This window comes from Meleagris gallopavo, chromosome 5, assembly GCF_905368555.1.
Source record: "Meleagris gallopavo chromosome 5, MGAL_WU_HG_1.1, whole genome shotgun sequence".
In the NCBI taxonomy this organism is placed as follows: Eukaryota; Metazoa; Chordata; class Aves; order Galliformes; family Phasianidae; genus Meleagris; species Meleagris gallopavo.
In genome coordinates this window covers 15,926,370-15,952,408 of record NC_139408.1, presented here as the reverse complement: position 1 = coordinate 15,952,408, position 26,039 = coordinate 15,926,370, and the positions used below count along the sequence as shown (strand labels likewise).

General features: G+C 39.0%; 1 protein-coding gene across 1 annotated transcript in view; it reads right to left on the bottom strand.

Annotated features, from left to right (window-relative positions):
* The window catches only part of LRP5 (LDL receptor related protein 5), a 135,935-nt gene that overhangs the window by 16,043 nt on the left and 93,853 nt on the right, over positions 1-26,039 (bottom strand). The window contains exons 8-16 of the mRNA XM_085224402.1: positions 15,340-15,556; positions 13,865-14,154; positions 11,679-11,905; positions 11,158-11,342; positions 8,256-8,579; positions 6,146-6,348; positions 3,589-3,800; positions 2,544-2,734; positions 1,288-1,497 (exon numbers count right to left, since the gene is read on the bottom strand). Coding sequence (XP_085080528.1) covers positions 1,288-1,497; positions 2,544-2,734; positions 3,589-3,800; positions 6,146-6,348; positions 8,256-8,579; positions 11,158-11,342; positions 11,679-11,905; positions 13,865-14,154; positions 15,340-15,556 — 2,059 coding nt within the window. The remainder of the gene's footprint in view (positions 1-1,287; positions 1,498-2,543; positions 2,735-3,588; positions 3,801-6,145; positions 6,349-8,255; positions 8,580-11,157; positions 11,343-11,678; positions 11,906-13,864; positions 14,155-15,339; positions 15,557-26,039) is intronic.

The following is a 26,039-nucleotide window of genomic DNA, read 5'->3' as shown; positions in this document are numbered from 1 at the left end:
TTTCTTATTAACAGTGTTGAGATTTAAAGAAAAATTATTTTCCCATCATTATTTTTCCATAATTTTCCATCATATTGTTATGTACTTACTACCTTTGAAACGCAATAAAATATAAGAAACGGCACAGAAGAAGAAAAACTGAGTGTTGTGAAAGAAAAAAGAACATCTGGATAAGGGTTAGCAAACAGAATCAGCTACAGCTTAAATACACTACCTTCCTTCCAACAGTTTACCCATACAGGCAAGCTTGCACTCATGTGTATCCTCCCTATATAAGACTTCTAGCCCCAGCGCTTCATGTACTGGAAGCATTACTCCTCTCCAGACCTCAGACTTACATTCCCTTACTCTGCCATACTGTAGTCTTGTACTCCCCCATCTTTCCATAGGGCAAGGTGGAACACGGGTAGAGGGGAAAAACTTTACTGACTACTGCCCACCAAAGATAAAGTAAGGATATTCTTCTTCCCAGGTTTCTTCGCTCTGCAGTGTGCCTTGGAGGGGGGAAATACAAAATATAGGGGCCATCTACAAGGGTTTGCTGCTTCTCTCCCTGCAACAGTAACACATCCTGAGTTAGCTACCACACTGGCGTATTTCCATGAAGAAGGCAGCATGAGGATGGATGAAGGTTTCTGCTGTCTCCCAGGTACCTACCACAGAATAATCCTGCACAGAATGTTTGAAGTTCAGCACTCAGAGAGCAGGAACTGAGTAAGTAAGCCAGAAAAATAAGGTCCAACATGACCGACCTCTTTCAGAATGGAGCACCTAAAATGGCTCCACTTCTAATCAAGGAGAAATTCCACATTCACAAAGGTATGTTTTCAGAGTATCCTGCCCATACTCCTTCCCTTGCTGAAGGCTTTTATACCATCAGTCACCCTGAGTCAAACCAGTCATGCTTTACAAATAGGTCTGAAACCCCACGAGAAAAGGGAGATACTATTCCCTTTTCTTTCTTTATAAAAGTATTTCCAACTCTGTTACTTGTTTGGACTTAAAAAATTAGCAATCATTAATTGTTTCTAAACAGCTTTGAGAGTTAATTCACTATCGTGCGACCTGGTACAGAGCAGTTAACTAAGTGCTGTGAAATCACATATTCTAGCTGTGCAAAAGGCCTCCTCTGGACAAGAATGAGAAACTTATTTCTCCTCCTCTATTATAGTCCAGCCCTTCAAGTTGAAAGCACTCCATGGCCTAACCTAAAGCCAATATTATTGAAACGTGCAGCTTGAGACAGTGACCAAGAGTGAAAAACATCAGGTATTTGAAGAAACTCACAGAATTCCTCCATATCAAGTTCCTCCACAGCATGAATGCCTGTTAGGTGAGCAATTCGGCCTTGAATTCTAGTCCTTTTGTACCCATTAGTTTTCTCCACTCTCTCAATCATCTGCTGCTGCCGATCAATCCAGTATAGGTGATTCCCCAGCACAGTCAGTCCCATTGGCTGAAGGATGTTGGAGTCCTCCAGAGTCACACGGTTAGCACCTGAGATTAACAGAAACAATTTCTAACTCATTTAAAAGACAAATAAAACCCAACAAAAATAAACAAAGAAACACCACTTTTTGAAACAAACAGTGGCAATTTCTAAACCCAGTTCAGCAGCAAAGTAGAAAACTCATGTTCAGGAAAAATGGAATTTAAATTTAACTTTTGGAATTTAAGTTTCGGACATCTCCACAAAATGAGTTTGTGGAATCTGAATACATAATAAAAATGCTAATGAGCACTAGATTCAACTAATTTACTGCATAAATTATGTACAGCGCAGCCAAGCATAAGAATGTAACATTTATTCCAATTAGAATGCCATTAATTAACTGCCTGATGCTAGTTCACTTCCCTCTATGCTTCTTTTAAGAATTTCCTTTTTTGTACACACAATGAGAATGCATCACAGAGATTGGATCCTATGTGCTACACTGCAGATTTCTCCATTTTTTCAGCACTGTCAGCTGCTCTGCGTATTCAATGATTAAATGCAAGAACTGTGTGCTGCTATTCCTATGGATGTGGAGTAATGCTTTATTTTACTAATGTGGGAAAAGAGCAACATATCAATCTCCTTCCACTGTTTTGCAACACCAATGCATCACACATCAGCTGCCTTATCATCTCTATTAGAAGAAAGCCACTCCCCTTCGGTTTGCTTTCAAGCTACCTTAATATAGTAGGCTGCAAACTCTAAAAACAAGAAAAACTGAAGAGTTACACCAACTTTTTAAATCACAGGAAAATAAAAGGAGGGAGCAATTCAGAGGTTCTGTGATGGCTAACACCTTTAAATCTGATCTTGCATGAGTTGCAAGATATCAAAAGATATCAAAAGTCAAATGTCCCTCTTGGAGAGTGGCAATCATTACAGACACATTTATTCCAATCACATCAAAGAAGCCCATCAGTAATTGTTAGCTGTGACTGCCTGCACAGAAATGGCAACTGTAAAAGCTATTGGGGTCAGTATCAAAGAAGGAATAATGTCCTGTACACAGGCATGTGCTGCTCCAAATATTCAACCACATACCACATACCTGACAAGTCACAGCTTTCGATGCGCTTCAGATCTGCGTCCACCCAGAAAAGCTTTCCGAGTTTGTTGTCAATCACCAGTGCTACTGGTCGGATCAACCCAGTTGTGAAAAGCACTTCCCTCTCTGTGCCATCAAGGGCTGCACGCTCAATCTTGGGAGCTCGCTCTTGCATGTTGGTGAAATACATGTACCTGAGAAGAAAAGCAGGAGCTGCTTAGGTGAGAGCTTCAGAACTTAGAGGAAGTAGCTCACATTTGCACATGGGTTCTGAAACCATAAACGTGAACAGCTTATGCAGGGATCAGTGTGGTGGCTGTTGCTCCCCACAGGAAAGATCCAAATCTAACCAGCTGCAGAACCCCAAACATTTGCTAACTGGCATACTGAGACATTTCCATTATCTCTTGAGGGCAAATTCCCCAATATTATAGGTGAATAGGTTACACAACTGCACAGCAATTCGTGATGGTGTAAATGAAGAGTGGCAGCAATCAGAACACAGAGCCAGTGGAGAGAAAGGATTTCTGGAACTAAGGAAGGACAAGATCAGGATAGAGATCACTAATTCAGCCCTCCTAGGTATCCACTACATTCAACACAGTCTCCCTGCCATTTTGACCTCTTTTAATTTAAAAGCACATTTATCTTCAAGTTATTTAAAAACTTGGAATAGAAAAGCTGAGTATTTAAGAGATCAGCAAGGGTAAACTCCCATTTTAACAGAGAAAGCAGAAAAGCTTATATAAACATAAGCCATGTCCAAGTGAGTCAGTCCCAATAAGATTAGCATCTTTCCTCTAATTCCCCTCTCCCCACAGCAGCTTTCGAACTGTGAAGAGTACATTGAGCACCATACAAAAAAACAGTCCCACAGATGTTCAGATAGAGTCTCTGGGTACTGCTGCATCCATATGGTTATGACATATTGTCATTCAACATCTGTCAAACACATGGTAAGCCATCTATCAGTAAACTGGCATTTAAGCATCAGCACACACAGCTGACACACATCCCAAACGTGTTCTGTATAAGAAAGGAATCTCACCCCCGCTCTGCATTCACTACAATGGCTCTGGGCTTGTCGTGGTCGCCTCGCAGCACCATCCCTATTGACTCGCCGTTCAGCCTGTGAACGTTGACAGAGTTTGTGGCCTCACAGGTCCAGTATAAGGTATGGCTGTATATATCAATGCTGAGGTCATGTGGCTGCTTCTCTGGGTTCTGGCTTTGGTTTGGAGAGCTCATGACAGTAAAAGGCTGCAAGACAGCATTTAGAGAATGATTTCCAGTCGTTGCTCCATAAGAACTCTGTACAAAAAGCACCGTTTACCTATGTGAGCATCCAGAAAAGCCTAAGACCACAAGGAAATACCAAATAAAATAACTGTGACAAAGCATAATAAAAAAAATGCGTGATTCAAATTGTGGATGTGAGGAAAAACATCAGAACAAAATCCATAAGACTATGCAAAACTCCCCAGAAAGCAGTTATGGAGCCTCCTATAAGTAGAATTAATTAGCAGAAGATGGAAGAAAACAGTAGTGCATGTTTGCGCACAGAACAACCTTGAACAAAACAGCAGAACAAACAGGGCAGTCTTCTGGCAAGATGCGTACTGTTACCCAGCCAGCTGAATATATCTGAATCTCCTCCTAAAGATTACTTGTACTACTTGTAGCATAGCAGATAATTTAAGACCTGCTTCTTCTTATAAATTTAGATATTCCAATGAAACCTAGTTCTGTTTGCTCACACATCAGATGGCCACAGATTCACCTCACAATTGTACTAACATTACTTTGCACATAATGGTACATAACCCTTGTGTCATTATGAAGTTCTTCATAAAATCTGACATTACTGTCAAGTTTCAGGAACCATTACCCTCAACTCCCCCACAACCTGCCTCCAAATCTAACTACCTTAGTAGTTACTCTCTATATACTACATCTCCAACATGCACTTCAATACTTTACTTCCATGAAGAACACTAGAGCATACCAAGAGTCCCTAAAGGAAAACTATGCTTCCGCTGTTTCTTTAAAATTAGAAACATTTCAATAGTGCACTCCTAATCCCAGTGCCACGGGGATACTAACACTGATGGCAGGACTCGCAACATCTAAGCACTTTTCAAAGATGAAAGCTACTAGTCAGATGATAAAGGTCAGAGGGAAGTGGTGGCTTCTCCAAGTGTCCTAATAGGGCATTCCCCATGCAAAAATGAAAACAGCAGCAGAAAAAAGGTTGTATGGGTCTAGAAAGATGAAAACACTATTCCGTACTCAGCTTAATGCCAAAATGAGACACTCAGAACTACTTATATTTCAATAAATTGGTTCTAATCCACCAAGTTCTACATAGCAATATAATGCTTCCTTTTTCTAATTAAATCTTTATCCTTGCTTTTGCTTGACAGCATGCCTAGAAATACTGATGAATAGTTCTTTTATTGAAATTGAGGGTAACATTACCCAGGTATGAATGTAATATGCATCATCTGCAAAAAGCATGAATTAGCAAAATTCAGTAAAAAATCATTAGTGAAAATTGTTAAGTCAAAATTTGCAGGGAATCTGTCTCTTCAAAGCTATCTGACCAGCTTAGTGGAAAGCAGAGCAGATGAATCTCCACTGCAATTTGCACCTAGCAAGTACCAAAGAGAAGACAGACTGCAACAATTAGCACCTAGTGCAATCCAAAAAAGCAAAATAAACACTTCAAAATTCATCCACAACCCAGCCAGCTGCTTATACTGAGAGACCTCCTCCCAGTCTAAGAAGAGATGGCCAAAAAGTAAAATCACAAATTATTTCTTTAAAGGGTGCTGTAAAACCACTGATTCCCCAGATGTACGAAGAGGCCAGCCCAGTTCCACTGAAATCATGTTACGTTGTTTAGATAACTGCTCAGAACAAGGAAAATATACGTTGCCTATTCTCCATTTCCTTTTGTGTTCTTATTCAAACTGTAGCTTTTAAATGATCTGTTATCCTGTCCTGGGAGTTAAGCTATGCTAACATACACAGAACACTGCCCAGAAGAACAGCACACTTCTTTCTACTGTTGTGTGAATAGCTAGCCCAAAACAATTATGCACCCAACCCAACAGAACAATGAAGCATGTGAATAAGCCTATCCCCATCTGACACAGCAGTCAGTTGTACATTCAATCAGGATTTAACTACAGCTTGTATAGAGAGTCTTCATTTTGCAAGAGCTTTACAATGATGACAATATGATCACACAACTGGCATGAAAGAATATTGATATTAAACTACTGTTTTTTCTTGAATATAATTCAGACAGTGAATCACCCTTACTTCATTGCCCACATTTAGTTAAACACCACAGTTCAAGGCTTGCAGTTTCAGATACACATGGTGTGCTACACTGTTATACTACTTCGTGTACACATTAAAATTCACAATCCTGAAAGCCCTCTGTAATTTTCACATATAAATTTCACAGAATATATGTGAATAAGCATTGGCAAGAATAAAGCTTAGACTGCTGATTCTTTGGTGCAAGGGACTGGAGGGGAAAGTTACAAAGCTCAGAGAACAACCCACACAAAATTATATACACCATATAAACTTGCCTGAGTGCCATCATCTTTGGCTCTTTTTATAATATTCTGCCGCCCATCTACCCAGTAAATCAATTTATCTAAAGGATCATAATCAATAGCCTTCACATTCCTTAGACCATGCATAGGCAGGATGATATCTGGACTCTGCTGATCATCAGGTATCATTCGGCTGATGGCAGATTTCTGGCTAAACAACAGGAAACTGGTCGGAGCTGAAAACAAGACAAAACAATGCATAAGAAAATGTGACTTACGTGGTCAAACATACTGCTGGAAACCAACACACAAAAGACAAAGAACATTGAGGATAAAATCTCAAATGGACAACTATATTCACATTGAAAACTAAATAACCTTTTGAGAAAAGGAAGAAAATAGTCCAAATCCTCTTGAAAGCCAGTTTTGACATGAAACCAAGTAAAATTAAGGGACCTGCACAGAAGACCCAGTTTCTAGGAATAAAACATCAAGATGGAAGTTGTCAGATCCCTACGGTTGTGATCAATGAGATAACAGCTAAGTCTCCACCAACTAGCAAAAAGGAAACACAAGTCTTCTTTTGCACTGTAGATTTTTGGAGAATGTATATTCCAAATTAGTCTGACTGTAAACCCTCTCATACCAAGTGTCCTGAAAGTATAGTTTCAAATGGGACCCTGAGCAACAACAAGCCTCTGAATAAATTAAAAGGAGGATAGTTCATACAGTGTCCCTTTGGCCAGACAAGCAGCATGATACCAAAAAAAAAAAAAAAAAAAAAAAAAAGCACTCTACTCTCTACACTGCAGCCAGGGAGAACAGCCTCTGGCAGAAAGCAGCGGGAGAGACTTCAGATCAACCACCAGGCTTTTGGAGTTGGGGATATAGAGTATGTAAGGCCTACTGTACTCCAAATAAGAGATACTGGCAGTGTATGAGGGGTTTTGAGCTGCCTTGGAAGTGTTCAGTGCTGAAGTATAACTCTTGTTGACACCCCAACTGCAGAGAGTGAGTGAGCAGCTGCATGGTGCTCAGCTGCCTACCAGATTTAACCCACAAGTGTCCTTCTTGGCACCCAGAAAGAAGCACGAAGAGTTTGAGATAGTAGCAGATTTGACTGGAGCGTGTTAGACTGTATTTATGATTGTTTAGCTACGAATTGGCAGGTTCTGTTCATGCCCCAGAATTTGCTTGCTTACTGTGTATTGGGAGCACTCGTTAGTGGCTGCCGCTTGCATTTTTGTTGTTTGCTGCACTCCTTATCATTTTACTCTACTGTGCGTGGAAACAGTTTGATAATAGCTATGGATATGAGCCTGGGCTGGCAGATGGCCAGGGAACTACTGCTGTTACATTGCTGCAGCACTGGGCAGTCTGAAATTACAGCATGAATTCAAGTCAGATAAACTGTGACCTGTGGATAAGTCCACACTGAAGCAGGTATACTCCATAGCATCTGTAACCATAGATAAGGCCGTGTTGAAGCAAATACGCCTCTGAAAGGACGACGGCCCATAGGTAAGGCTGTGCAGAACCAGGCTAAGGGAATAATATCTGTGTATGAGAATGGAAGGATGAGAACGGAGGTTGTGGTTAATGAGAACGTATTGGATAGCAAAGGACCTGAGCATGACAGCGTATGGAATAAGGGGTGGAGATTGTACTGGTTTCGGCTGAGACAATTTTCTTCACAGCAGCTTGTATAGTCCTATGTTTTGGATTTTTGACAGTGTTAATAACACACCTACGATTTAGTCGCTGGTGAGCAGTGCCTACACAGCCCAAAGGCTTCTTCTGCTGCTCATGTTGCCCCACCAGCCCATCAGGCGGGGCTGCACAAGAAGTTGGGTAGGGACACTGTAAGGACAGCCGACCCAAACAGACCAAAGGGATGTTCCACCCCATATGATGTCATGCTCAGCAATAAAACTGAGGGAAAGGAGGAAGAAGTGAGAAGCATCTGGAGTTACGGAGTCTGTCTTCTCATTTAACTAGAATTTTCTCACATGCACCCTTCTGACTGGTCCTATTCCCCTGTGCTGTGGGTTAGTGAGCAATCATCTGGGTGCTGCTGAGCTGCTCACAGCTCAGTTCTATACTGAAAATGATCACAAGCACCTGGTGGCCAGAAGAAACTTACAACTGCAGTTTCTGCTGTTGGGATCCAAGGTATAGTGAGCAGCACAGCCACATCTAAATCCATTTGGTATAGCAAGGCACAGGTGACCACAATGACCATTATTTTGCACACAATCATTCAAGCCATCCTGACGTGAAGAATGGAAGACCAAAATATCCATCACAAAATCCAGATGGCCCTGAATAAGTGTCCTGTTCTTCCCACTGGTCTTGTCTGCTCTTTCTATACTGTGAAGATTCCAATCTGTCCAGTAGATGTAGTCACTGTACTGGGTCAATCCAAATGGATGAGGTAGATCATCTGCTATGATTTCTCGTTCTTGTCCTGCAAAAATAACGAAAATCAAATAAAGCACAATTCCCAGGTCATGAAATGGAAAATATGACAGACAATAAAAAGTTTTTTCTTTTTTAAAACAAAATTCAGTCATTATCATTTCCCCAGTTATTATCATGGGATTCATTATTAAGCAGTACCTGCTGAAGAAGTAACCTGCATATTTGCATTTAAAAACCTTATCCTGATAACCTCTTCACTATGGAGCAATTTGAAATTGTGACAGTGTACTGCCATTTCAGTAAATACTGCTCTATTTCTTATGCATAACACTCCAATTAAATTCTGAAAAGCACGTTCAAGAATGCTACCAGCTCCAAGGAATCACTCAGATCAACAACAAAATCAATATGCACAACAGCAATAAATACCAAACTTGAGATTCACAGAGGACCAACTAAGAGAAATTATAGCATTTTACTCAAGAAACAAATCATTTGCAGTGTAATTCAAGATAGAGAAACCTAAAGTGATATTGAAACAGTTTGTTTGGCAGAAATCCCAACACTGTCACACTTGGTGGCTCAGTTAGCAACATTCAAAACAGATTTAACGCATCTAGAGCATTAGACGGTCTCTGCCAAAGATCCACTACCAAAGTCTTAGTATAAATCAGTCCCCTAAACATTTTCAAACACTAACTTTTATGAATCTGCCACTTTATATGAAGATGAAGCCCTTATCAGCATCGTACCTCCCTTACTCACACAAATATCCAATGTTACTATTCTACAGAACACTATTTTCACTTCCAGCCTAACAACACTGCCTTAATTGATAAGCCCACTTGCTGGAAGCCTACCCAAGTCTTTAGAATCTGCTAACTAAAAATACAAGCACACAGCTGTGTTAGCTTCAGCACCCCTTCTCACCACAAACTAATGCTAACCATAGGTTCTGCTCAAAAACTATTTCAATTTACCACAGATTATTTGAATATTATGTTTCTTCTCAATACCACAATCAGTTTCTAGTCCAAATCTGCTTCCTGCTATTTTGATTCTCCAAGTAAATACAGAATTTTAGTGAGAGCTCTGACAGATCATACATTGGATGGAAAACACCCCCCACCAAAACTCTGGAAAATGAAGCAACCTTAAAGCAATTTCTAAGTAGCAGCATTCATTCAGGAGGACATATCCCAAACCCAAAGTCACCATTAGCCTTGGAATCCAGAAATGCATAGCTCTGCTCTCCTAAGCTTTAACTGTTTTGTTGTGGTTTTTTTATGCCTTTTTAGAACATTCTTTCTCTAAACATCCATCTCTAACAACATTTTGTGAATAAACATCAACATTTTACTGTAGCTGGAGATCAAGACAACGCATACATAAATCAAAACTGATATACAGTAATCACCAGAATAATGTGTGATTCCTTCTAATACTTCTTTTTCTTGGACACACACAGTGGTCTACTGAGAAACTATCAAAGTACTTCAACTTATTTAGCTCATCAGCTGAAACTGAAGCTCAGTATGTATTTGTATACAGAACCATAAGGAATTGGAAAGGGTAAGTAAAAATGCTGATACAGCACTTTTTAGTTTCTGTAAGTCAATTCAGTTCAATTCTAGTTTCCAGTTAAGTTCACTCAAAATGTGTGATAAAGTCTTTTTTCCATTAGCAGGTTTTTTTCCAGGTTTCTTCCCTCTCTCTCAACTAAAGCATAAGATCTCCAGATAAAAGAACATCAACCCTTGTAATAGGTTCCCCTTACCAAGAAGGCATGGGCTCATAATAACACCTTAAAAAAAAATCTCATTCTACTGGTAGCTTTTCATGGAAGATATGAAAGTAAAAATAAATGGGTTGCAGGGAAATAGTGTATGTCATCAACCAGAGCATTGCTACAAGAATCCTATATAAGTTTCCTTAAATACTGTATGTTGGACACATCAGCCTTGTTCTTTATTCTGGGATACCAGAGCTGCTGATTCCCATCTAACAAAGGCCTCTCCTTGGAAATGGAATGTATGATGTCAAGTCACAAGCTTCTGGATTCCACCTCTGATTTTACCATGGATTTACTGAGTGGTATTTGGAAACTTACATAACCTCTGTTTTCTAACACATGAACGTGAACCTGCCTTACCTAATACCTCGAAGACTATTTTAATAATTAAAGGACAGTTAAAGGATATAAAAGCTCTATGTCAGCTGCAAAAAAACCCAAAATTATCTTCTTTCATTATATTAATTATGTTGATTTCAACAAAAAGTTTACTAAACCATAGCACACCACATGCAAGTAATAAAAGGAATCCTAATGGAAAATATGAAAGTACACAAGATATACATGAAGATTTAATATTAATCATGTTATTTCAACTTTTTCTAATTACTACTTACCACCAATTAGTCACATGCAGTTTTTAGATCTAATGAATGTAACAAACTCAACATCTTAGGGGAAAAAAATAAGTGATTTAACACCTCATTAGAGATAATAATTCAAAGGATTCAACTAAAACACTCTACAACTCTGTTCAGTCGCTTTACTGCGGCCACTGCAAATTTCTCTACTTGATGGAGTAAATCTGTGATGCAATCTAATAGCAGATTACCTAGCATATTTGACGATTCGATCATGCTGGTGTCTAAGTCAGTCCAATACAGCCGTTGGTCCGCATAATCAATTGTGAGGTCATTGGCACGACCCACTTTATCCACCAAAGTGATGCTGTTTGTTCCGTCCATATATGCTCGAACGATCCTAGGCTTACCTCCCCATTCTGTCCAGTACATGTACCTGCAATGAGAAGTGGAACAAAACGATACAACTTCAGAAGATGGAGTTCAGCTCTGTTTTCTAAATTTGCTTAAAAAAGAAAAAAATTGGGAATAACCACATGGTTATAGGCAGTTAATCAGCATATGGTAAAGCTTTTTTTTTTTTTTTTTTTTTTTTAAAAAAAAAAAGAAAGAAAGAAGAATATGATTCACAATTCTCAATTTTTCATTGTGACCTTCAGGGTTCTGGAGCTTACAAGCCTTTAATTTTTTTTTTTTTTTTTTAAACGACCCCAAATACGTTGTCACATACAAAGAAAGAAACAAAACTTAGAAAAACAACACTCTCCCTTACCCTTTGGTAGGATCAAGAGCCAAAGACCTTGGGTTGTCCAAGTCCTTCCACACAAGGACCTGCCTATACTGTCCATCCAGGCGGGCTACCTCAATTCGATTAGTTCCAGTATCTGCCCAGTAGAGGTTCTTTCCCATCCAGTCTACAGCCATTCCCTCAGGGTAATCTAGCCCAAATTCAATCACATGTTCAACAGAGCTCCCATTCATGAAAGCTCGACTTATGGTCTGGAAAACAATTTTGTAAAAGTATTTAAGGTTTTACGGATACTTCACTAAGATAAAAAGTAATTTAAAAGTAATGAAATTTAGCTTACAAAGAGGTTAGTAAAAAAAAAAAATCTATTGGTGTTAATTTTTAAAAATAAATGTCTGTTGTAAAAAAAAAAAACAAAACAAAAACATACAGCAGTTTACAGGATAAAGAGATTTGAATTTTTAGAAAGGTTAACGGTTTCTTATGATCAATTCAAAATGCTTTAAAAGGACATGACTTTCAGAAAGCGCAATATATCTGCAGATTCTCCCTTGACCTTTCTTCCTCTCTCCTGTTTGTACATAAAAATACACATATATTGAAGTATTTAATTCTCTATAACGTTTTAATTGAAGGACTAAGTCACAAATTCAACAAAATCAGAATTAATTTTTTCTCATGATCAGTCACCTTCAGCAAATTTGCTGATCCTATCTGTATTTTAGTTCTATACAGTCAGCAAAATAAGTCATAGGGCAAGGACTGTATATGCATAAATAAGCCACTCCCAACAATGAACAACGAAACAACCTCCAGACATACCACTGGGAACACCCAGGATCAGTGTACGATTATCTACTTTTGGTAGCATCTCAGCACTACGAGATGTTTCATATTTTTAAAGGCGGATGTCTAAATTTGTATTTTTACATGTATAACCCACACCTCAGAAAAAGTATAATACTCTTTCGAAAATAAGTCCTCACATAACCAGAGGCTACAGGAGATTAGGAATGTAGTGATCATCAAGGAGAACAGTAGGAAAACAGGAGGAGGTCTCTTAAGTTGCACTACCTGCAGCCAAGATGCAGAAGGTGGAGGGACGGGGGAATGAAAACTCAAATATGCTGAAATGTATGTGTGGTATGTATGTGGAAGTACAGTATGATGGATAACTTAGGAGGCCGCATACAAGTAAAATGTTGCCAGTTCTACACAGAATCAGATTAGGATCTGAATGATGCAGCTGAAGTAATGCATTTTCCACTACCAATGGTTAAGACAACCACAGCCTCAGCTTTCCACATGCTTGCCTGAGATTTATTTAGTTATCATGTCTGTAGCACACTAATTTGTTATATTGGCACTGTTCCTGGAGTAAAGGTATCCACATCAATACTTCTAGTGCTGAAGCACAACCCTCATTAGTCTTGGAGAGGTATGTAAACTAGCCCTACAAGTGAACTTTTTCCTATTATGGTTTAGGTACCTTGGCAAGACAACTACAGCTGTTCTTGGAAAACTTATTAAGAGGCTAAACAGAGAAATTCAGTTTCAGTGAACTGAATGCACTGTTTTCTACCATAACTTAATTCACTTCAAAAAGTAACACTGACAAAGAACACTACGTTCACTTCAGCATTCAGCTGGATATGAACCAAACACATGAGAAGGGAATTTCAAACTGATAGAGAACACAAGGACTTAGGAGGAGATGGAGGCGAGCAGGGGACAATTAACATGACATGGAGAAAACCAGACAAGTTCCCTGGCCTCTTCTGCGCCAAGCTGGAGCCTTGGGCTAACAGCAACCAATACAAAGTTCCCTTGCCAGAAGCGAATATTAAGTAGGGTTGTCTTCCAAATCAAAATTGGAAGGTGATAGAAAGCTTGGGGGGTTGCCAAGCTTACTACGTGACATGAAAACAGCATTTCTACAATAAACATATGGATGCAGCATATGTAGCATCCGAGACTTCAGCATTCAGCGTGAGCAGACATCACTTTGGATTTTTATTTGAAATGTGAACATGCCTGTCACCCAACTGTGCATTCAACAATGCAACTGTCTTCATCTCCAAGAGTCTCCTTGGATGCAATTCAATGACAACACTAGCAACTGCAGGATAGATCATGTAACAGAGACCTTTGTTAGATCAAAGAAACTGTTCTGTGGCTTTATATTCAGGGAATTCACATGTCAGTAATACCTTCAAACTAACATCAGTCCAATAGATTCTGTTATCAGAAACATCAAAATCCAGAGCAGATGCCTCCTTGACTCCAGTAAGAGGAATAGCAACATCATTATTATTGGTTTCAAGGGAAATCCTATGAATTGCTGCTCTGCTTGTGAAAACTAAGAAGGCTTCAGGAATGATGCAAGTCTTCATGTCACTCAACAGCTCAAGGCCAATGGGACAGGCACACCTGGTCTCCTGGGGTGTAAAGAAACACAGATGGCTGCAGCCTCCGTTGTTCTCTGCACATGGATTAGTCCCTTAAAAACAAAACAAAACAGGTATTGGTATATCATGGAGAGAAGGGGAAGAGGAGGGGTAAAGATGAGTGAAAATGTAGTGCAACTGTAACTTTTCAAAGTTAACCCTATGGATTGTTAATGGAGTCATTCAAAATTGCTTCTTTTCCTCTAGCCAGACATTAGAAGACTGGTGGCATCCCCTTCCTATATATGAAGAACTGCCACAAACATATTTTATAGCTTCCCCAAAGATTAGTTTCTTTACTAGTGAATGCAATTATCCATATTCAGCCTGGCTATTTTTTGTCCAGTACTCCATCTTTATACCTCTTTGAAATCATCAGTTTTAAAAATGTGTCGAGTTCAATGATACAAAATAATGAAAGGACTGGATAACTGCAGCTCTTTCCCAGCTGTTCAATCACTACAATCTCTCATTTATTTTGTTCAAGTCAATGACTGTAACCAGGCAGTGCAGGAATAAGGAGGGAAAAGTAAGGATCAAAAAACAAATGACAGTCTTTCTCTATCATCTGAAATCAGACATTTAGCTAAAAGACAGGTTATCAAAAAAAAACCTCCAAGATCAGTTTCATCCAGCATTTAGTTCTCCCTTTTTAAGACATACAGTCTGATGTCAACTTATACCAAGTTACAATCTGAAGACTTAACAGTCTTTCAAGTAAAACGAAGAGTTCCACATGATTGTGAGAGTTTTCTCCAGTTCAATCTACTTGCTAAGCACTCTGGGCAAGATTTAATTGCTGAGATGTTATAAATTAGAGTGCCATTTGCCTTCAGGTATCTCTATAATAGCCACTAACTCAGCCTGTATCATTCCATGCCATATATTCTGCCAATGGAAGAACAATGGGACGTGGCACGGGAAAAGGGCAACAGAAAATGGTGCAATCCTGTGAGCACCAGAACTTCTAGAGATCAGAGCCAGGAATAAATTTCTTCTCACAAAAATTCAGAGTGTGATGGAAGCTGCAGAGAACTTAGGTTGAATATCATTATAAAATTGGAAGCCCAAATTTCTTTTGCAACACTCTATTTTCCCAACTTTACAAAAACAAGTGCAGCTTTCCTTTAAAATGTTTCAAACACTAAAGACCGTAGTTATTCTCATTACAAGTGATGAACAGCTACAAGAGCTTCTAGAAACTACTTTAGACTCACTCTGTGATTGACCACACTTACCAAAAACTTTGGTAACACTTGTTGCTTTAAGGCCCATCAAGTCTGGCAGCTGATCAATAATAATGTCTCTGCTAGCCCTTATCTTGTGAACTCTTTCAATGCTTCGCCTCTGCCAGTCAGTCCAGTAGATGTAATCACCCAGCAGCGTGAACCCAAATATATGCGGAAGTTTATCTTCTAAGAGGGTTTTCCTCATCGTTCCATCAACATTTATGACCTGTGAGACACAGAAAAAAACAGGAAAAACTAAGTTCTATTTGAAAACTTTCACTGCAGATAGCATCAAGCTCTGTACCGTATTTAATTCAAAAGATTATAATTTTCTTTTCCAACATGACTCCAGCTTCCATCTTTTGCTAGAAATGCTTCATAGGTGGACAACTGCTGTGCTTTAATCTAGGCTATGCGTTACCTGTGGTTGAGGCAGAAATTTAAACAATCTTATCTTTACTGTCATTCAATCATTATTTCTTTATTCAGAATCAAAATATTAAACTTGTACTTCGTAGATAATTAAGTTGGCTTCCCTGTACAACACTCCTGTTTTCCTTTAAAGATTTGAAGACAAACGCAGTCATTTCAACTCTGTATTTCCCTGACTTGTAAGTAGTTAAGTGTCTAAGCCATACTTATTTCGTATTAAAAACATCCACTATCCAAAGGCAATGTAATATTAAACCATTAGATGTCTAATAACCTAGTGGTCAGTCAAATCAACAGTTTTTCCACAATTTCATAGACAGTATGTTGTAAGGCTCTGCCCATACCTGGCAGACAACAGATGCAAACAATTTATTTTTTGTATGGGATTAGTGGTAATCACATCTTATTAAATTAGTATTTGACTTTTAACATGCACGCACACCTGTGTGGTAGGTATCCAAACAACAACAACAGAAACCTTCAGACTGAAACTTGCTGTTCCTATTACAGTTGCTCTTGCAATACTTTACGAATTGTGAAAGTAATGTGCACCTCTTTGATTATACAGGTTTTTGGGGAACAACATTTCCACATCAAAGAAATACAAATAATACACTGTCACTGATTCTACTATATGAATTCTAGCTGCAAAAAAATCATAAATGCTAGCACGTATGGAACACCCTAGATCTCCTGAACACCACCAGTGCAACAGCAGAGGTAAGCAGTCAGTTGCTGCACGCTGTGTTTAACCATGCTGCACACAAAAGAAATCAATGCTGTAACAGTTCATTTTGCATTGCTATTCCACAGACGTCTTCAGGATTCCTTCCAGACAGAAAGCCTCCTGCTGGAGACACTTACAAATAACACTGACATTCTTGAAAACTAAGTTTCGGAGGAGTTTCGTGTCATTCAATCCATCACATGATGAAGCAGCAGAGACTTAAGATTAATGCCTTTTTATTTTATGAAGCTAAATAAAGTACATTAAAAAACAAAAAAAAAAAAGGTTACGTCTGCGGTTAAAAGCCAAATGGTTCTGCAATTATCTCATTACATCATGTCCAGGCAAACCCCAAATGTTCACTTATTTAGAACAGTATCAATCCCACAGGCTGTACAGCAGGTTCAAAAGTTCATCACGCATACTCAGGTGCCAGAGCCAAACTGGTGCATCGTCCTGTAAATAAGACATTTCCCTTACAAAAATAACAGTGCACCAGTAGGACGATGATCAAATCAGCACATTTCTGACTACTTTTACAGATAATGGGCAGTGCAAGTATAGTTCAAGCACCAGAGCAGTTGATCACATACACCAGGCCCTGATTGGATCCGAGGATACAGAAAAATACTTTTTTTCCTATTATATCTATGCACACCTGTGCGTGTTGTCAACTACCACGCTCACTACTGAAAGTACCAAATGAAAGCCTGTTAGGCAATCTAGTCCTCCTGATCAAGCACAGAAGAAACGGAGATCAAAAAGGTGGAATCAGACAGCAAATAAATGTTTAATGGCTCACACCACGGCTAAGAAGGAGATGGAATAAGCATTTCCTCTCCGTCTGAATGCTCCTGCTCTCCAAGGTGTCAGCAGAATGCCTGTGGATCCCAGCAGGCTTCCCTTGGATGCAAAGTGCAGCTCTGACCTGGAGGGGTGGTGTGATGGGCTGCAGACCCTGCCTGATGATTGCCGACCCACAGCAGTGGGCACGAAGCACTAACTGAGTGCTAACTAGGCTGCCTGGCAGCAGCAGACAGGTCAAACAATTCACCGAAGGTACAGGCACACTGCCTTTTGGATTTTGCTGTCATCCAGCTTTCCAGAGATTCATCTCCATTCCAGAGCATTAACTTAAACCACGAGGACACAGGAAAAAAAGCCTATAAACAATCCTCACAGTAAGGCCAGAAGCACAAGCTAAAACTGCACAGCTCATAAAATATGCTATTATCTCATCATTTATGGCGTGCAGGCTGCTGACTGCAGCCAAAGGGAAGCTGTTACGGAGCATTTTTCCCATTATTATGCAGAACTTCTCTTCAACACACCTTCAAGGCAGAGGAGAGTGGGCATTTTTTTTCCTACTTAGAGTTTTCATCCTCTTTCAATAACTGATCAATGGATTTTTGACTTAGGTGAAAGGACAAATGCAGCACTAAAATCTGCTCTGCTTTCCTCACGAAACACTGAAAGGTCCCCTCGAACAGACGCAGCCCCTGATTAGTCCTCAGACTTCAATAACAAATCTCTTAACGAGGCATCACAAAGCTCAGCCAAAACCTGTGGTGGGTAAAACAAAATCAACATCAAATGCCTTAATGAAGTGAATTACACACAAAAGCACAGTGAGGTGATAAGGTGTGCTTTTTTTTTTTTTTTATGCTGCTGCAGTGTATGCAAAGCAACTTAACATTTCCAAATATAACACTCAAAAGCTCTTGGCTCTTTGAAGAAGATGAAAGTAAACAATGCAATTAAATTCTACATATCAGTGTGATTCATGTAGTCAAGGTATATTTCAGGTGCATCTGTGAAAAACAACAACTATTCAGCATATACGTCTTTTGACAGAACAACAAAGGGAGCTCAGACACCTTGCTCCTATATTTAATTCATTAAGAAAAGACAAAATTTATTCAATTGCTACAAAGCTGAGACAAATGGAAACCAGCTCTCGGGATGAGTTCAATCTCTGAGCAGTAAGCGGACACAGAAGGTTGGCACTGAACATTAAGTTAAAACATTAAGATAAAACATTATGACTGCCATATTACTAGGTTGGTAGTCTCGCAGGTCTATGACTTTTTTCTCAGTGTGTGATTTTAGCCTGTGGGAAAGGCAAGTTCCTTGAATGGCTTCCGACAATTCTCTCCAGAAGACCCTAAGAAGGCATCTCAAGGGAATTATGCCCAGTCTTTCTGGCTAGAGAAAGAACCTGAAGGAAAAACCATGTGGGTGGCAGCCAACATGAGAGAAAAAGACAAAGAAAAAGGGAGAGAAATGGAAAACTCCAGAGGGTCAAAAAGCCTGCCTCCAAAAGAGAAGAGTGAAGCAGCTGAGAGCAGTCTGTACCACAGTCTATATTCAGCTGGGTTTAAGCCATTCGTTAACATTTCCAACAGCTGAAGTAGAAGCACCTTTCATCAATGATTCAGGATAAAAGAGGACTCCTCCTTTCTCATTCTGAAGAGGTTTAATGCCAGGCATGTGTTGGCAGAGGCTGGCAAGCAGAATAGAAGTAAAGCAGACAGTCCCAGAACCTGCATATCAAAACAGGTCGGAGGACAGCTGGACAACAGATCTATCTGGCCATTTACACACAGATGGTTTGCAGATTTGCAGACTCCACAATTTGCAAATGCAGGTAGAGACACAGTACCATCCTTTACATGCAGATTCTTTCCTCTAAGAGGCTTTTCATCATTTTTCACTACAGATCACGTTTTAGCTTGCTGAGGAAGTAGCAGGAAAAGATACTTCTCAGTGGCTACACGTGTGTCAGATTTTCACTCATAACACAAAAGCCACTTTGAGATGTTCAATAAAGAGGATTACAAGTAGGATTATCAAATCTCACGACTCTTTTTGACAGCCTTCCCTCACAAGCACCTTTACAAAGCTGAAGCACAGCAGTAATGGCCAACTGTCTTCAAAGAGCCACACTGGCACACAGAAGAACAAAAAGTAGTTGGAGTGCAATAATAATAAAAGCCTGTCTTAGGAGAGCTCTCAAAAGTGCCTCCAATTCTGAGATCCATCCATTAGTAAGGATTTAGAACTATAAGGCAGAAACTATATTGACAATATCATACAAAGATATGACTATCAACAAAGTTCATTTCATTCTCACTACTCCATGTCATCTCATAGAGAATGGTTTCACCCCATCAATTTGTTCTGTCTCATACACATAAAATCTACATTGACAAATGAATATAAAATGTTAATTGGCAACCTGTTAAAAAAACAAAACAAAAAATCCCAGAAACTACCTACAAAGAAGCCAAATACAACACAGTATAATTTTACATTACAAAAAATACAGTCTTAAGTAATTTTTAGTGATCTCCCATTTTCACTGGGCATTATATAAACAGGTATTCCTATACCTGTGCTGAAAGTATCAGCAAGTAAAGTGGCTGTTAATTTGCAGGGTAGATCTGTTTGTACTTTTCATATTAAATTACCACCATACCTGATGATCATCAATGACTTGTCTCCTAGGACAACACTTTTCCAGTTTCCACAGAGCGTACTGCATTTTCAGACAGACTTTACAAAACACAAGCACACATAATACGCTCCTACAGACACTGATGAACAGATAAATTTCTTCTTGCTGGGAAAGTGGTGTTAGCGTGATTGTAATCTTGAACCTGTTTACATTTTATGAATCTAATCTAGGAACAACTAATGTTCTCCATACGAAGCACTGTTACATCAGCCTGACATTTCCAGAACTTAGTTCTTCTTACAGGATATCAAACAGTTAAAGGTGCAGCTGGTAAATTCTGCAACTGTTCTGTGCTAAGCAGGAACATTATATGGCACGCCTAGCTCCTTAAAAGGGGAAAAAGTTAAATGCAAACATACTCAAAACTAATTTATGGCAACTGGTGGCTAGAACCTAAAGCACAGATGTTTTACTGAATCGGTATTTCAATTTGATTTTTAGGTGCGAGTTGCTTATTTAATACACTTCAGGGAAATCTTACCTTCTGTAAACAAACTTCTTAATTTTGAAACACTGAACACCACTGTAAGATGTTTAAAGGGGCCTCTAGCAACTCTGTAGCTAACATCTGTTACAAAAACAATATCCCTCTCCAACTTCAGTTAACTAATCTGGGAAAGGGGAAGAATATATAGGTTTTAAAATAAGAAATACACATCTTGCTCTTTATTTGCTTTTATCCTCATCTCCCTTTCCTCCAAAGTGATTTGAATAGTCCTGTAATATTTTTACGTCCCCCTCCCCCCTCAGTAAAACCGATCACCTTCTCAACTCTATAGATACACAGATGTCCATGGAAATAGCACATCATATAAATATTTAGCATAGAATCGTAGAATCACCAAGGTTGGAAAAGACCTATGAGATCATCCAGCCCTACCATCCACCTATCACCCTCACTAGACCACGTCCATCAGCGCATCTAAACATTCCTTGAACACTACCAGGGTTGGTGACTCCACCACCTCCCTGGGCAGCCCATTCCAGCACATGACCTCTCTTTCAGAAAAGCAGTACTTCCTAACGTCCAGCCTGAATCTCCCCTGGCACGTCTTGAGTCCATTTCCTCATGTTCTATCACTAGTTACATAAGAGAAGTGTGTAGCACTCCTGCTTTTGAAACTGGAACTGATGAAACATTTATAACCTACATATGCACAACACAATGAAGGAAGGACTTCAAATAATAAGCTTGATATGAAGAGTAATTTGTGGCAAGCTATTGAGTAATAAATAAATAAATAAATAAATAATAATAATAATAAAAAAAAACAATGAGCAACTGGAGTATCCAACCAGAATTCTTGAAGAAGTCAAAGGGATGTCAAGAATAACAGCTAGACTTTATCTTGCACTGAAGTTGATGGTGGCAACATTGCCGGTCAACCTTTCTACAGAAAAGACTTCTCCTTTTTCAGCGTTACTATGGTAATTTCTATTTCATTTCAAACTAGGGTTAAGTTAAACTAGTATTTACTACCCCAATTTCTCTCTTTTAAATAACCTATTTACAGACAATGAGAGGTCCACAAGCAATTGGTTGAGAAATACTAGTCTAGTCAAAATGCCCTCCTGAGCTTTTCCCTTCTCCAGTCAACCTCTACCTCTGAGAGGAGCAGGGGGTGGGCTGGTGACCAGCAACAGCACATAGGGTTGTACCCAATGAACGTAAATCCAAAGCTGTTTCTCTTGGCAGCAGCAGGCAGAGCTCATATCTAGACTGGATGGGGCATTTCTGGTTCACAATATTTGTAACACTGATAAACGAAGAGGCTAAAAGGAAAGGAGAATTACAGAAAAATGCAATTATCGTTCAATATCAAAGACTAGAATTAATTTACACAAACCATAATTTAAAAAGAACTCATCTAAAAAATTAAATGCATGGACAGCAGCAAGCACAGCAGCATTCAACCTGGCTGTCGCTTTTATCTGCCAACGTAACACAAAGGCATAACCCAGCTGAGCACTTGCTTATGCATGGCATAACACTGTTGGTTTTTGTTTGCCTCTTACTTTATTTTTTTAACACAGCAATAAGGCACGCATTTTAAATTAAACAAAAATATTTGCAGTCATATTATTGGTCTACTTGCAAATTTCCCTGCAGAAAGCTTGCAAATTAATCAGAAACATATGTTCAAGCTTTATTCAAACCTGCTGGAATTTCTAACAAGAAGAAAAAGGAGCTTTAGGAAATCATTGGTAAGTTGCCTACAAAAATTAAAAAATATATATCTATAGCTCTACGTGAAATACCAGAAATAACCATTTTATTGTCCAACAAAAAAACAGCAAGGAATCTAAAAATGATTACTTCTAAACAAGAACTTAGCTATAAATACTTAGATTTGCAAACAAAACGTGCTCAATAAATTTAATTGTAAAGCTGATTTATACAACACATTACAGACCATTCTTTTAACCTTGTTAAAGTAGTCAGATTTCACATACTCAAAATTAAAAACCATAACAGCAACAAGCTGAAAGGCCATTTTAAATTTGGTATCCTTCGCTGGCCATTAAAACAAGTGCAATTAGGAATTTAGATAATATTTCATAGAGCTCACAAGGCTAATTTAACTGCAAAGCTAGTTCCCACTGCTCTAAAACATTAATCTGTTCTGGAGAGATAGATGCCATAATTTAAATTATTCTATGAGGAAGGCTGGATTACTCCTCATCTTTCTTAAGGAAAACAAAAACTATTCGCTTCTCCTTTATTTCAGTTTAATCTAGTGACATCAGCCTTGCCCAAACTAAGGTTTCAGAAAAAAGCAGTTCATTTCAGCACAGAGAATGAAAGCCATAGAGACTTCTTTAACTTTTAAAGCAACGGATTAAAGAGAAGCCTATTTTCAGCTCAGAAATTGCCTCCATGCTCCCAGGTTCATAGATCCACCAAAGACTGATAGATTGTGGACTATTTTAAAGAAACATAAAGCAGGGTTTAGAGGTGGTAACAGAGACAGAACTTCTCTGTAACAGGTTCACGTCAAAGCTCTAGTTTAACATCATTTCCTGAAGTGTTTGCCTGGCAGTGAAAGAGGTCAAGGGCACAGTGGAAAAATGTTGCAAAGGTACTCACAAAAATCCATTTAGAAATCAGATATCCAATGTTAAAGTAAAAATTCAAATTATACTGGAAAATGAATCCAGAAGCTGCTCCTGTTAAATAATCAAGGAATGTTCGCTGCATTTTTTTTTGTGTAAAAAAAAATTAAAGAAATCTTTCAAGCCAAGAAAAGTTGAAGTATAGGAATTCACATAGTATTGTTTCCTCCCACGTTAGTACCCTTAGAAACGTTTGTTAGGTTTTCAAGTCCCTTTTCTTGTTTCTTTCAGAGCTACGTGAAGGTATGAAACAGGTTATCCTGGCTTTCATTGCTACCAGTGCAAAACCATGTGATATGCTTCCTAGGAAAAAGTTCTTTGATCTTATCTTCCCCTTACTTGTTGCTCAGAATTAAGAGCTACGAAAGCCAGTATAGTTTGACAGGTACCCATAAGGAGGTGTAAGTCTTATCCCAGGTGAACACTTGTCTCCGCAAACTTCAGAATGTTTAAGCCAAAGTAAAATTTTAGGATGCTCACTTACCTTTCTCAACAGACACACATAAGCAGAGGCTAGAATTTTAACCACACAATGGCACTGCAGTTTCATGATCAGTTTAAACTGACACAGCCACTGGAAAAGATGGTCCAAAACTCACTCCTACACACCAGCCTTTGCAGATCGTTCTCATTTCATTCTGTGCCAGTATACACATTTCTGTGGCTGTTCTGTCAACCAGATCAAGGATTTAATTCAGAGAAAAACTAATTTATTTTCCTGTTCTTTCTCAGCTACAGTGCCGACTTAAACAAATCTCAGTATTTTGCTATAAATCTCATTTGAAGGTTCTTGACTCAGTTGTGACCTGAAGCAAAGTGCTCTTAAGATTTTTTTCCACCAATCTTTCTCAGAGAGCACTGAAGGCCTAGATTCCAGGGAACGCATCAGATGCCTGCCCTGGGATGTATGGTATCATGTGGCCTGTGTGAATAGAATCCAGCTGAAGAAACACCATAAAGCTGTAGGTAGAAAAGAGTGAACCACAAGCATGGAAACCTTTTCTCCCACATTCCAGTTCCAGCCCTGCAAAATTACTGGATATTCACCACTGCCTAAATGATACAATTATACTAAAGAATGATATATAATGATCACCAGTTTCTTTTTGAAGGAGATGGCAGATTTAGGTTGAGTGTAAGAAAAAAGACTTTTACAAGGCCACTGAGGCAGAGGTTGCCCAGAGAAGTGGTGGATGCCCCATTCCTGGAGACATCCATGGTCATGCTGGATGGGGCTCTAAGCTCCTGTCTACTGTAGGTGTCCCTGTTCATTGCAGGGGAGTTTACTTTGGATTGATTTAATTAGATTAAGAGAAAGAGCAAAGAAAAAAAAACTGCCAAAGGACAGGGTTTTTTTGTTTGTTCGTTATTTGCTTTTTTTTTTTTTTTTAACAGAACTTTGAAGTTTCTCTTTCTAAATTCAAAGTAAAAGCCAAAATCTTCATATTTCAGATAGATTTCCAGGCATTTTTAAAAATGCATGCATTGCTAACGATATACAAATTTCCATTTGGTTTTGCCATCTGTAGGTTTTAACTATTCCATAGGTGTACACACACATACATAGCCAGAAGCTGCATCTAGAAAGGAAGGGCTTGTAAACATATTTTAAGGTAATAAATTTGTAACAGGTGACAGACTTGCTCTTGAAATATTTCCCTTCATGGCACCACAGCTTGTCCTAGTTGATGAACCTTTTAGTAGTAGTAGTACCACCTGTGCGGCATTATCAAATATTTCTTCAGGCTTCGATATGATTTTGATCGATATGATTCCATTCAATTCAAAAGCTTACTCTATATTGCATCAGAAAAACTTAAGGAACGGTTGACGTAGTGGGAAAATCTGCATGCCATATGCCAGACTATCAAGACACCTCATACCAAAGATATTGTGAACTAAACCTAATTCTGCCACTGTGATGAAATTAACCACCATTTCTTGATAGATTGGTACCAAAGAGGAAAAAAAAGCTGTGTCTCAGTGCGTACTGTGGGGACTCAAATGACTCTCACAATTCTAGTTTGTGACACTGGGTATCAGATTCAGGTTTTGATAGGTAAGAGACCATCAGTTAACAAATATTTACAAGTAACAGATATTTCACTATTATCCTATTAGTATTTGCATAACATTAATTTTAGGAAACAATTTGCGTTTCTTAAGTTTGTCCTTCCTAGAGCTTGTGATTAAAGAAAGCAGGAGACTTAGGCGCTCTGTAATCTTAATTATAAAAGAGAAAGCAAACAACTGTACTGGGGAGCGCAGGGTGGAGCATGCCTAACACAAGAACATAGTTTGACTGGCTCCCAACGCACTGTACTACAGGACTTATTCCCCAACCCCAATTTGCAGACCAATGCTCCAGCTTTCTCCAAACATTTGTGGACAATTGCAGATGGGTCCCCTCCCCCAAAAAAGTCTGCCTTTATAAAGGAACAAGCTTTATCCAGTGAACATCCAAACTTTTTTCTTTGACTGTTTAGTCGAGACATAGTCTTTCTCAACATAACACAACTAATATTCTACTCATTCCTTTAGCCAACTTTAAAACACTGAAAGCAGCTCATAAAAAGGCTAGACAATCTATTTCAGCTACCTTCTGCCTTTTCATTTAAGAAGCCCGCTTCAAAAGCACATCAGCTATTCAAAATGAGACACTGCTGCATTCATACTCCATGTGTATAAATCATTCCCTCCAGCATCTCACTCCAGGGTCAAGTCCAGCTCCAGAGAATGCTGGCCGAGTTCCACCTCACAGAAAACTTACCTCCCATGGGGCTTTAGGTAGAAGACTCCCAGTGCCAGCTGAAGTACATTAACTGACTGTGGAGCCCCTGCTTTACTAGAGATCTCTGCCAACCCCGCATGGTAATAATGGCTCATTTAGTAAACTCAGTAATTGACAGTGTTTTTTTC